Here is a 13962-nt window from a genome sequence, read left to right as displayed (position 1 = left end):
GAAGAAGATTAATAAAGACATTTCACTGATTAAAGAAACATGCTTTTATTACGTAAAACATGGCTAGTTATTTCTCCATCTTTCTGCCACCGCCACCCATCCTCTCTGGTGCATATTTTAAATACTTGGCCATGTGTTCATTTATTTTAGTTGTTGTTGTGTCAAATGAGATGAACACCACATCTGAAAAGAAAAAAAAAAGAAAAAATCATTATTAGCAAACACTAACCTCTCCAATATTTTGTACATATCAACTTGGGGCATTGCCAATGTTTCAACTATATAAATTAGTATTTACTAACATGCTTGGGTGAGCAAGAAAAGGCAGTTGGTAGTAACCAGTACTGCCAGTAGAGAAGTTAGTCTAGAGCCCAGAATGGAGTATTATATATAATATTACAGTATGCTCTGTAGAGTCCTCCAACTAAAATGATTTCTTATGAATTATTATTCTGCTTACTATATTCTATATTATTTAAAACATTGTTAAAAAATGTTAAAGCAAACTCACCACAGATGAGCTTGTAAAGATGGGTCTTCATAAACGACACCTTCCCACTCCTTCCTCTGAGGCTCATTAGAGCCATCATTTTATTTGTCATAGTTCTGCCATGGTAAAACAGATTTATATTAGAGTATTATATTGCAATCAAGTTCATTATAAAAATGTAGCGCATGACAGTATATGACAGGGAACATCACTATGGGGTGTAACGGTTCACAAAATCAACGGTTCAGTTCAAAACGATACACTTGTCACAGTTCGGTACGTTTTTGATACAGCAAAAATAAATGCCAGAGAATTGTCCTTAATTTTTTTTTTTTATTATTAAAACTAACATCATAAAGTAGGATATTTTTTACTTTGAGCAATGGAGCAAATTGAATGTAAATGTAAATAATTGACTCTTAGGAGCATATAAAACAAAATGGCTGCTTGTAAAAAATGAAATGAAATAACTGTTCGGTTTTAAAATGCGTACCCGAACCGAAAGCCTTGTACCGAATGGTTCAATACGAATAGGAATACACGAATATATACGAACGTACACCCCAACTATAAACTAATGCAAAAACGGAACAAAGATACTTACGCAGCCATTGACTTCTTTACATGGTCTGCAGCATCAACCCCTCCTAATCTCTTCAGATGTTTACTCTGAAAAGGAACAAGAAGACATTAAAACCAGAAAAAGTGGTCAAGTAGAGTCCAGGCACATGAAAAGTGCAGGCACATGAAAACAGGCAGGCACATGAGGACAAGGTCACCAAGGTGAAAGGTATAGTTCACTTTGAAATAAAATTTTGGTATGTTTTAGCTTACCTCAAGGGCATCCAAGATGTAGGTGTCTTTGTTTCTGCAGTAGTTTAAATTTTGATATTTTTAGGTCTCATAGACCTGCATTATATGACTGAAAACTGAACGGTTTGACCTAAAGCACTTATGTAACCGTTTTGTTGCGGGGGTTTTTTTAGCACTTGTCCTGCTACATTACTACTACAGTGGTACATTAGCTGCTACTAGCATAACACACCTCAGAAGTGAATGAAGCCAGAGGCACTTCCTGCTGTAAAGACATTACCCAGATCAAAACATGCTGTGCACACTCTACAGGCCGCTCTTTGTCTTTTCTGTCTCTGCTGTTGTCTATTAATCAAAATGTGAAATGCCCCATGAAGCTGTACTTATTAGATGAGTGAGTTTGAGTGTTTGTCTTGCACCCAATCAGGGAGGGGCATAATATCTCTGCGAATCTTTAGCACTGAGCCCCATGTACATTAGAGTTGTGAAACCATGTTTCACTAGCCTGATACTCAGACCCCAATAGCACCTGAGGGTTAAAACTTACCAGTTCTGCTCCCTCATTAACGTCCTCCAGGCGATTCTCTAAAGCTTTGAGCTCTTCTAAAGTGTTTGCAGGATTTAATTCATATGCTGTTCCAGCAGAGGTGGCAACGCGAATTGTATCCTTGATATCAACAAGGAGCTGAAGAACTCTCTTCTGAAATTCTAGCCAAAAAAGAAGTGACCGATTATTATTTTTATAATGTAGTGAGTATGCTCTACACCACAAAATCAGTTCATTTTCACAAAAAAAAAAAGCACTGCAAAAACTCAATTTTACCAAGAATATTTGTGATATTTCTAGACAAATGTCTAATTTCTATTTAAAATACATCTAAACACTTACAATAAGACACCTTAAAAGTAACTTGTATTTACTAGGCAATTTTCACTTGAACACAAATTCACATAAAATAAATAGAAAAATCTGCTAGTGGGTTAAAAAAAAAAAAAAAAAAAAAAAACTTGTGTTACAATGTGCTCATGTGAAAAAAAATCAGGTTAGTTTGAAGAATCAGCAAAGAGTCATATTGAACTGTTTAGTCTGATTCAACTTAAACTTTGGGGACAGCTAGGGACACTGGAAGACTCCTAATTATTCGTCAGCAAAATTAAGAGAATAACTTTACTTTTTTCAGACATAGGGAAGTCTTCCCTCCTCAATTTGCTTGACCCTGAGGAACCCCGACACCGTCTCTGAGAAAGGGATCTGGACCGACTCTCTTGGCCAGGCCTAGGGCTGAATGATCTGGTTTAAAAAATAAAGAAGGGAAATTGCTACAGCAGTTATTGCAAATGAAGCATAATTCTAAGTAGTGGAATCATTTTGTGTCGCAATTTCTATTTTTACAAAAAAAGTTAAATAAAAATAATAAGAACATATGACATTTATTGAGGTCTATGCCAAACATTTTCTTACAAATGGAAGATGTGTAGTTCAGACTGCAGCTTTACACTGCTTCATTTATAGTGAAAATATTGTACTTTTGATCATATTTAACATTAAATACCTCCGTCCATGAGTGGAAGACCCTGAGGAACCCCCACGCCGTCTCTGAGAAAGGGATCTGGACCGACTCTCTTGGCCAGGCCTAGGGCTGAATGATCTGGTTTAAAAAATAAAGAAGGGAAATTGCTACAGCAGTTATTGCAAATGAAGCATAATTCTAAGTAGTGGAATCATTTTGTGTCGCAATTTCTATTTTTACAAAAAAAGTTAAATAAAAATAATAAGAACATATGACATTTATTGAGGTCTATGCCAAACATTTTCTTACAAATGGAAGATGTGTAGTTCAGACTGCAGCTTTACACTGCTTCATTTATAGTGAAAATATTGTACTTTTGATCATATTTAACATTAAATACCTCCGTCCATGAGTGGAAGACCCTGAGGAACCCCCACGCCGTCTCTGAGAAAGGGATCTGGACTGACCCTCTTCACCAGGCCTAGGGCTGAATGATCTGGTTTAAAAAATAAAGAAGGGAAATTGCTACAGCAGTTATTGCAAATGAAGCATAATTCTAAGTAGTGGAATCATTTTGTGTCGCAATTTCTATTTTTACAAAAAAAGTTAAATAAAAATAATAAGAACATATGACATTTATTGAGGTCTATGCCAAACATTTTCTTACAAATGGAAGATGTGTAGTTCAGACTGCAGCTTTACACTGCTTCATTTATAGTGAAAATATTGTACTTTTGATCATATTTAACATTAAATACCTCCGTCCATGAGTGGAAGACCCTGAGGAACCCCCACGCCGTCTCTGAGAAAGGGATCTGGACTGACCCTCTTCACCAGGCCTAGGGCTGAATGATCTGGTTTAAAAAATAAAGAAGGGAAATTGCTACAGCAGTTATTGCAAATGAAGCATAATTCTAAGTAGTGGAATCATTTTGTGTCGCAATTTCTATTTTTACAAAAAAAGTTAAATAAAAATAATAAGAACATATGACATTTATTGAGGTCTATGCCAAACATTTTCTTACAAATGGAAGATGTGTAGTTCAGACTGCAGCTTTACACTGCTTCATTTATAGTGAAAATATTGTACTTTTGATCATATTTAACATTAAATACCTCCGTCCATGAGTGGAAGACCCTGAGGAACCCCCACGCCGTCTCTGAGAAAGGGATCTGGACTGACCCTCTTCACCAGGCCTAGGGCTGAATGATCTGGTTTAAAAAATAAAGAAGGGAAATTGCTACAGCAGTTATTGCAAATGAAGCATAATTCTAAGTAGTGGAATCATTTTGTGTCGCAATTTCTATTTTTACAAAAAAAGTTAAATAAAAATAATAAGAACATATGACATTTATTGAGGTCTATGCCAAACATTTTCTTACAAATGGAAGATGTGTAGTTCAGACTGCAGCTTTACACTGCTTCATTTATAGTGAAAATATTGTACTTTTGATCATATTTAACATTAAATACCTCCGTCCATGAGTGGAAGACCCTGAGGAACCCCCACGCCGTCTCTGAGAAAGGGATCTGGACTGACCCTCTTCACCAGGCCTAGGGCTGAATGATCTGGTAAAAAAAAAAAATGGAAATTGCTACAGCAGGTATTGCCAACGAAGTATAATTCTAAGTAGTGGGAATTTTTTTGTGTTGCAATTTTATTATTACTGGGTCAGTACATCAAACATTTTCTTACATTTGGAAGTGCTAAAAGCACTCAATCAGTGCAATTGGTTCGTCTAGTTTGTGATGTCCATAACAAAAAGAAATCTAATACCATTTACATTGAGTCATTTAGCAGACGCTTTTATCCAAAGCGACTTACAAATTACAAAGTGTTCAAAATATGAAGTTCAGGTATTGATCAGAGAAGCATAAGCCCGATAAGTTAGGAATAATAATAATAACAGTGCTTTAAACAGTGTTTATACTGACAATATTGCACTTTTGATCATATTTAAATTAAATACCTTCGATCATTACAAAGAGACTCAGAGGGACTGCTGCTACCACTGTGTGCCAAGGATTGAGGTCTTGAGGTGATGTCCATTTGGGTTCTTTCTGTGTTTTTAGACACTGGGAATGGTTAATATGTCAATAATTTAAAATTACTTTTACACATATTTGGTTAGTCAACATAAACATTAAAAGTTTAAATTAACATAAAAGACAATTGAGATTTATATTTTGTGGCATTCAATTCAAGTTGTAACCTTTCAGTTCTGGCATACTAAACTTCAAAATATTTCATCCAATCAAAGACAAAATTAGTTTCACACAACCACCTACCTAACTGTGCATCTGTCATTTTGGGAGGAGTTGGAAGAACAAAGTCATCTGTAATAAGCAACAGTCATTTAAAAATTAAAAATAAAAAAAAACCTTAACTAGTAACTGTAGTGACTAATTGGCCTGATACTGACACAGCCACGGTGGTGATTCAAATGCTACAATGTGCTCTGGATGTACATACCTTTTCTTAGTCTTTTCTTGGCTTGATTCCCATTTCTTGTATTTGCAGAATGCGGGATGCGGCCTATTTTCATTGTGTTGGTAGTTGTGCCATATTTACCAGACTGTGCATTGTTCATTTTGGGAGGAGTTGGAAGAACAAAGTCATCTGTAATAAAGTCAACAGTCATAAAGTACTTTCAAAACTGTAGTGACTAATTGGTCCACGGCGGTGATTAAAATGCTACAATGATGTGTACTTAATGCGCATAACTTTTGTTATTCTTTTCTTGGCTTGATTCTCATTACTTGTATTTGCCAAATGTGGCTTTTTTTTGTTGTGTTAGTAGTTGTGCAATATTTACCGAATAGTGTGACTTTGTGAGTTTGCAGTAAGAACCATTACATCTCTACTATGATTCAAACATACTGAGCCCACCCCCATCTTCATATGACATGATTGTGTGACATGACCCACCACCACGATGTCACTGCCCCCTTTTGACCCCCTTTTCACTCCAACAAACACTTTTGTTATTACAAACTAAAAATACAATGAAAGCAAAACAGATAAATTTGACCACCGCACACAAAAAAAACTTCACTGAATCTTTGTTCTGAGTGAGCAACAATCAGAGGTAGCTACAGGCAAAACGTGTTCACAAAGATTCTGTAAATTTTCAGCATGCAGTGGTTTATTTCACTGTTTTACTTTAAATGTTCCTGCTACCAACCTGCACCTGACGATCACACTAGCTGTGCACAAGATTCTTTTGTTGGGTTACTATAAAAATACAATGTTACAATGATGTAGCCCTTGGGGACATGTAGACATTGCCTTCAGTGCACTGGTTCCTGTAAATTAACACCTACCTTCACAAGGAATAAATGTTCGAATCTTCTTGGTAGCCTTTTCACCTAAAATTAGTAATATGCATTCTGTAAGACAGCAGTCATCTTTCAAAAAATCAGGCATACCTGTCTTGACTGTCTTAGTTTGAATTGACATTAATTGAATTGAAAAAGGTTATAAAACCCTACTCCAACCTCATTGTTGTGACAGAGGTATTAAAATAAATGTGAAAACCTAATTTTTTTTTATTACATACCTGTACTCTTTATCATAAGACCTGGAGAAGATTCTTTTTCACTGTCTTCATTGACAGATGGTTCATCTTAAAGGAAAAAAAGTCAATAAATATTTGATAGACAATTACATATTCTGCAACAATGAAGAAAAAAAGGAAAAAAAGTCTTACAAATGATCATATTAGTAAAAGTGCACTACATACCAATTTGGTAGTTGGGATAATTTTTTTTTTTTGGCCTCCTCTTCATCGGTAACTCTTCTTCTGAGCCACTTAATTCAGCAGTTGTAGTACAATCATACTTCTCGCATTCATTCTTGTCATCTGAAAGTACATACAGCAATGGTAAAATGCATACAAATAAGTAAATCTTAATATACAAAAGCAACTGGGCAAAAATGCAAGTTTGGCTATTATAAAATACTTGTTTCATTTCTATAAGCGGATATCATCTTGCATGCCAACAGTCAACAATAAACGGGCTATTGAATGACTTTTTATTGCATGATACGATTTTGTGAGGAAGGGGCAGGACTAAAGCTTTTTGCTTCCTCTCATTTTGTTGTTTTTTTCTGGATGAGACCGTTTGTGTTGTGCTTCTGGTTAAGAGTCTCACCAAAATAAACAAGTAAAACTGACATTATAGCAGGCTAGAAATGACAAAACATACATAAGAGATAGATAAATGCACTTTAATGTTCATGTAAAAGAGAAAAAAATAAGAAATGTCCATATGTATGCGTTGACGATTTGAAATTTGCCTTACGTTCATATGACATAAGTCTTTGCCTTACAAAACGCATACCTGACTGAATCTTCATTTTTATTAATGGGAATTTTGTCCATGATTCTTCTGGTTCTTTGCAGGCCTTCAACGCTCTCGCAGCTCCTTGTGTAGGCCACAATACACCACCATTCTTAACCCAACATGATGGTATCACTTCCTCCATCTCCATAGTCTCCTCTCTCCACACCGCTCTAGTCCACATTGTTCTGGTCTATAGAAAAAACAAATGAGACAACTGCGAACAAGTGAATGACAATCATTTGTAACTAAAAACTTCTAACATTAAAAGATGAACAGCTATTAGTGGACTCTCATTTTCTTCTGTCACTTATCCTAGGCTGGTTAGTTCCTTTCAATGCCATGAAGCAATGGCATAAATACGTAGCCACTTTTGTATGGTAGACAAACTGCCTTGTGCTTCAGTTTTTTCTCCTCAATCAGCTCTTGTTTTTGGGTACCTCTTTCATCACGCAGTACAGCAATGTTAATCAGTTTTGAGTTGCATGGACTGATGAAAAAACTGTCCAAAGTATTAAGACTGTACACATCACACACACATGTCTTTTCTGGCCTTCTTTCCTTTACCAAGGCAAAGGAATGTCCCAAAAAAAAACAGGAGTCCTTCTTCTTAGTTGACAAAAATGTCCCATGTGCTGCTGGTGAGATAGGAATTTTTGAATTGTCCATTTCTGCTATCCTCTTCGATAGTTGTGCAATTGGGTTTTTTGCATTTCTGACACATTTTTTTAGTTTTTGCAGGTGGTTTTCAAACTGAAAGGCAGAAATGTCATTCAAAGATGTTTTAAAGTGCCTTGCATCTTCAGACAAGTGGATCAGGGCATGGACATTATAGGATGGAAAGATCGGGCTGTAGAGCTTGGTAGATGTTCTATAAAAATATACTAAAAGCTCTTCAGCGTAGCCAATGGATGACATTCGTGTAATGCCATTGGAGTCCAACAGTATGGACATGGCAACTGACAGTGTCAAAAAGTGATGGTAAAAATTGTCTTGCAGAATGCCTCTGAGAACAACCGGTCCAGTATAGAGTAAAAACTGCCTGAATTCCGTTGCTTTCCATCTGTCCAGATCAGTTAGACTTCGTGGCTGTCGGGCAAATTCTCTTGGCAGCTTTCCACTGAGGGACAAGAGTTTTGCTGAAATTTCTCCAATTTGCCTTGAGGACAGCCTACACTCTCTAGGTCCCTGTTTTAGAAAGTTCAGCAATCGTCTGACAACCCCTAGGCAGACAACATGCATATAGTCTAGCACAAACGGTTGTATGCACTGCAAGCCTGCAGCGATCAGGGGTGAGCAACCAGTTTGGTGGATGGGATATGCCTGTTTAATGAAGTCATCTTCTGTTCTTGCATCAATCTTCTCCTGCGACTGGTAGTTGAATACAACTCTGTGACTTACATAATGTCCTTCAATGGTGCACCGCTCACAGCTGCTGTAGGCATTGTGGGACTTGATGCATTTTAGGAATGCTCTCGCTGGGGCATCACAAATAAAAGCATTCACTTTTACATTTATTGTTCCGTTTTGGAACTCAACCCCATGTTGTTGGAGTGCCTTCAGTTCTGTTAAAAAACTAGACGTGTAATCAGTAACGCTGTTTGGCTTTGCAGTTCCACAAAATAGTGCAACGATAAACGGCTCAAACTTTTTCACACTACATAGAATGGGCCACATTTGTACATTTGATGATTTAAACAATGGCACACCATCTACACTGAAATTTAGCAGCATCTCATTTTCCGATGAAAAGAAATCGGGATACTGTGAGCACGTTTTCAAAAGTCCCGTCTCCACACCGAAGTAAAGGAATTGGCCACCACATAGATCCCTGACTTCTATTTCATGTGGGGTTCCTAAAAGGGTTCTGGCATCTTTTGGCAGCCGGTGGCCATGTTTACGTAACACCAAAAGCAGCTCATCAACCGATGTGCGCGTTGCCTTATTTTTTACAGCCCATTTTGCCAAATCACTTCTCAGATCACTTGATTCCTCCTCAGACAAAGTTTCAATTTCTGAATCACTTTCACCATCACTGTCTGGCGGGTGATGATCATCTTGATACTCGTCTTCTCCTGTATCAGACTGCTCTTGTGTCTGTATGTCTGTTGGACTATCAGCAAAAGAGAGGCCAGAATTATCACTCTCATTTGAGGGACCTGGATTCTCATCTGAATCACTAGACTCCACCAATGCCCGTAATTGTGCAGTTTGTCGTCTCCATTTTTTGTGATACATCTGGGATTGAAGATATAAAAACTAAATATTTTGAAGCATAAATGTTTCATAAAAAAATTCATTGAATTAAAAAAGAATAACAATAAAACATTAAATCAGGCTGTGCTCATCATTTTTTTAATATCTTCCACATCAACCTGTATTTAAATTTTACAAAAAATTAAATTATTTTAGTTTTATAACAGTTACTTTCAGATTCAAATTGATGGTTGGGTTAGGTATGGGGACAACTCACCTTTGAAGGGGACTTTCGGGTCCTGTTCTTCATAAAATACCTGTAAAAGATAAGGAAGAAGAATGAAATCTCAACAACATTATTTTTAAAGTTTGTGTATGAAAAGTGTGTCAATAGGCCACGTTCAACCAACAGAGACATCTCTAACAACCTAGCACACACTCTTTCACAAGCACACAGAACGCAATATTTGAAGAAAAAAAAGAAAAAAAAAAACTTTGTTTAGTTTTTTTTTAAACCTGTTTTACAAATGTTTTTGACAGGTTTATCTCACTTTTGGGTACAAATTTGTCCACAAAATATAGTTAAGTCACACACACGGACACAGCGCTTCGCGGTTAAATTAAATTCTGCCCACATGCACGCGCGCACACACAGAACGTTCGGTTGGCGGTTTTTGACAGTCACACACACGGACACAGCGCTTCGCGGTTAAATTAACTTCTGCCCACATGCACGCGCGCACACACAGAACGTTCGGTTGGCGGTTTTTGACAGGTTTATCTCACTTTTGGGTACAAATTTGTCCACAAAATACAGTTAAGTCACACACACGGACACAGCGCTTCGCGGTTAAATTAACTTCTGCCCACATGCACGCGCGCACACACAGAACGTTCGGTTGGCGGTTTTTGACAGGTTTATCTCACTTTTGGGTACAAATTTGTCCACAAAATACAGTTAAGTCACACACACGGACACAGCGCTTCGCGGTTAAATTAACTTCTGCCCACATGCACGCGCGCACACACAGAACGTTCGGTTGGCGGTTTTTGACAGGTTTCTCACTTTTGGGTACAAATTTGTCCACAAAATATAGTTAAGTCACACACACGGACACAGCGCTTCGCAGTTAAATTAACTTCTGCCCACATGCACGCGCGCACACACAGAACGTTCGGTTGGCGGTTTTTGACAGGTTTCTCACTTTTGGGTACAAATTTGTCCACAAAATATAGTTAAGTCACACACACGGACACAGCGCTTCGCGGTTAAATTAACTTCTGCCCACATGCACGCGCGCACACACAGAACGTTCGGTTGGCGGTTATTGACAGGTTTATCTCACTTTTGGGTACAAATTTGTCCACAAAATACAGTTAAGTCACACACACGGACACAGCGCTTCGCGGTTAAATTAACTTCTGCCCACATGCACGCGCGCACACACAGAACGTTCGGTTGGCGGTTTTTGACAGGTTTATCTCACTTTTGGGTACAAATTTGTCCACAAAATACAGTTAAGTCACACACACGGACACAGCGCTTCGCGGTTAAATTAACTTCTGCCCACATGCACGCGCGCACACACAGAACGTTCGGTTGGCGGTTTTTGACAGGTTTCTCACTTTTGGGTACAAATTTGTCCACAAAATATAGTTAAGTCACACACACGGACACAGCGCTTCGCGGTTAAATTAACTTCTGCCCACATGCACGCGCGCACACACAGAACGTTCGGTTGGCGGTTTTTGACAGGTTTCTCACTTTTGGGTACAAATTTGTCCACAAAATATAGTTAAGTCACACACACGGACACAGCGCTTCGCGGTTAAATTAACTTCTGCCCACATGCACGCGCGCACACACAGAACGTTCGGTTGGCGGTTTTTGACAGGTTTATCTCACTTTTGGGTACAAATTTGTCCACAAAATACAGTTAAGTCACACACACGGACACAGCGCTTCGCGGTTAAATTAACTTCTGCCCACATGCACGCGCGCACACACAGAACGTTCGGTTGGCGGTTAAACGTCGGACCATACACACAATACGTATTAATATGTGGGCCAGAGTCAGGCACACTCAAAATGTATTTAGGAAAGTTCTAGTTACCGCCAGATTCCGTCCAAAACGGTCCACCGTCAGACAATTAATCTTCTAGCCTGAAGATGAAGACGCAGACCCACTTCGCGCATGCGCAATTGTCTGGGACCGTCAGAGCCAATAAAATCCAGTTCTAGTCACTGCCATTGTGTGATGGACAACCGCCGTCCTGCAATCAAGTCCTTGTATTGCTCTCAGTAAAAAAGGGCTTTTTTATGCTTTTATATTGTCAACAACAGTATGTGTCATATGTCATATAAAAAAAATATTCACATACCTCAACAAGAAGAACATAAAAAAAAGAAATAAATATTTATTATAAAAATTACATAGGATTACAATGCAATTTTTACTTTAGGTCAGCACCAATCCTTCTATTTTATTATTTCTTCTTCTTTGTCTTTCGGCTGTTCCCTTTCAGGTGTTGCCACAGCGAATCATTTGCCTCCATCTAACCCTATCCTCTGCATCCTCTTCTCTCACACCAACTAACTTCATGTCCTCTCTCACTGCATCCATAAATCTCCTCTTTGGTCTTTCTCTAGACCTCCTGCCTGGCAGTTCCAACCTCAGCATCCTTCTACCAATATATTCACCATCTCTCCTCTGAACATGTCCAAACCACCTCAATCTGGCCTCTCTGACTTTATCTCCAAAACATCTAACGCAGTGTATATATATATAGGCCTACATAAGAATGGAAGCTTGTTTCTTATATGCAACGACTTGAAAATTTACAAATGCAACAAAATAAAATCTTTTCCAGTTTCATGCTTTGCCTATTTGCACATATTTTTTACTTCTTAGAAGTATTAATCCCAGCTGGCATTTTAACGTGGAGTCAGCGTTGAATCAACGTCAGGTGTCAGTGCTGGATAACCTTTGGAATTTGTTTAGATTTTGCAAATGCATGGTTGTAAAAATAATGTTGATTTGACGTACAACTCAAATTTTATTTATATTTCTATGTTGAATCCATAGTTAGTTAACAACACCATTTCAACCATTTGGTATTCAACGTTGTTTTGACGTTGAATGAATGTTTTTTTATAAACTGACATTATTTCAACCACATTTAAACGTTTAAGGTCGGTCGAATGCCAGCTGGGGGTGCTTGTTCCTGCTGGAAACGGCGTGGGCTGCTTTGAATGCTGGGAAGTGTTTTTTTCTTTTTAATTTTACAGGAATAGAATAATAAAACAGATAGAGGCAAGTGATGCCCAAAGTGAACGTGCCCCGAGGCTGGGCCCTGCTTTGGATGTCTCTCCAGCTCCTGGGAATCCTGTACCTACTCTGTCTACCTCTCATATAACCCTCTATGCAGCTCACCTGCTTTGCAAAATTAAAAGGCCAAAGATAAATTAAGGCATTTTAATTGTGAATGAAATATCATGTGACACATGTGGAGTGAAAATAAAAAAATGATTGGGTATGTATGAGTTAGAAAAAACAATTTCTCCCAGTTCTCGTTTTTTGTAATTACCAGTCACACCATAAGTCTAACAGTGTATTACCCTTTCTGGAGGATCCCTTAGCTGCCCAGTAAAGACATACAGCAGCAGGACTAGGCTAAACAACAGCACAGTTACAAGTGAGCTAAAAAAACACAAAACCATAAAACTGTGGATTACAGTAGCACAGTAAGCAAGGTGTCCCTTTATCTCCCTAAAACCTGCACTTGGTCCCACAATCATAAACAAAACCACTGTGCTTTGAAACAGACGCCACACAGAAGTTCAACAGAAAGTGACCATAACGTTTACAGTACCTACTGGGAAATGGTGCAGCTCATATCTGCAAACACTAGACGGAGGCACAGGGGAACTATTTGACAATTAATAACCACATAAAAATGGAAGCATGGACTTGCAGACAAGCAGTCATCTGCTTATTTGCTGTAGTACCTATAGATCTACCAATAACTTATCTAATACAGGGACGGGTGTTATATCTTTAGTTCTTTTGCTCCATTGTGTTCTATCATGAAATCACCAGAAGAATCATTGACAAGGTAAGTTTATGGGTAGTAATTCATTAGACCATGTTACTCAGTGGTATTTCATATTTACAACGTATCTTTCATCAGTCTGCTAGCTTCAAATACAACCCAGGGCTTCTGGATTAAAGTACAGATCAGAGATTATAAAACAACTTGTATCCAAGTACTTTGTTTTAGTGGAAATAACTATGATAAATAAAGTATGATAAAATAGCATTGATCTTCTGTTACACGTAAGAGCAACATATGTGGGGGATGAGGTAAACAAGCTGAAAGCACTTAGCATGCCTGAAACAGCTGGTATTGACTGTACCTCGCCAATGGGAATGAACTTCCAAATGTGCACTTAAAAGCCCAGCTCACCACATTTGCTTCTCATAAAATCAGAAAATGCTTCGGCTCTGCAGATATAGTAATACAGCAGCTGTTTAACATACAGGGTGTAAATGAGAAATCATACATGAAGATTCCATTTTAAACTTAGTGCGAGGGTTGGAAAGAGA

General features: G+C 38.0%; 1 protein-coding gene across 9 annotated transcripts; it reads right to left on the bottom strand.

The window, feature by feature from the left end:
• Positions 1-20: 20 nt before the first annotated feature.
• LOC140579567 (uncharacterized) lies at positions 21-11716 on the bottom strand. 9 transcript variants are annotated; one of them, XM_072702228.1, is made up of 20 exons: positions 11470-11716; positions 9633-9672; positions 9190-9272; positions 7160-7352; positions 6559-6678; positions 6376-6441; positions 6140-6184; positions 5289-5435; positions 5105-5152; positions 4786-4891; positions 4289-4384; positions 3931-4026; positions 3573-3668; positions 3215-3310; positions 2857-2952; positions 2476-2594; positions 1851-2011; positions 1095-1159; positions 512-606; positions 21-183 (listed from the first exon to the last, which is right to left on the bottom strand). In XM_072702228.1, the coding sequence occupies exons 3-20, from the start codon at positions 9214-9216 to the stop codon at positions 68-70; spliced, it is 1788 nt and encodes a 595-aa protein (XP_072558329.1). In that variant the 5' UTR covers positions 9217-9272; positions 9633-9672; positions 11470-11716; the 3' UTR covers positions 21-67. The 9 variants fall into 9 exon arrangements, with proteins under 9 accessions (XP_072558329.1, XP_072558332.1, XP_072558331.1 ...); XM_072702231.1 differs by having other exon boundaries at positions 7600-9272; positions 11470-11499; XM_072702230.1 differs by lacking the exon at positions 11470-11716 and adding an exon at positions 10142-10222.
• Positions 11717-13962: the final 2246 nt, after the last annotated feature.

The sequence above is a fragment of the Paramormyrops kingsleyae genome, chromosome 18 (genome assembly GCF_048594095.1).
Source record: "Paramormyrops kingsleyae isolate MSU_618 chromosome 18, PKINGS_0.4, whole genome shotgun sequence".
Lineage (NCBI taxonomy): Eukaryota > Metazoa > Chordata > Actinopteri > Osteoglossiformes > Mormyridae > Paramormyrops > Paramormyrops kingsleyae.
Note: the sequence above shows the minus strand (reverse complement) of the source record. Positions and strands in the feature narration are given on the sequence as shown.

Bases quoted from the DNA above. Each gene is read 5' to 3' on its own strand.
- LOC140579567 (XM_072702223.1), bottom strand. From the start codon at position 9,773: ATGTCTCTGTTGGTTGAACGTGGCCTATTGACACACTTTTCATACACA. The intron at 5,436-6,139 runs GTAGGTGTTAAT...ACTTTATTACAG, and splicing joins AACATTTATTCCTTGTGAAG to ATGACTTTGTTCTTCCAACT. The intron at 2,953-3,214 runs GTATTTAATGTT...TTTTTAAACCAG, and splicing joins TCTTCCACTCATGGACGGAG to ATCATTCAGCCCTAGGCCTG.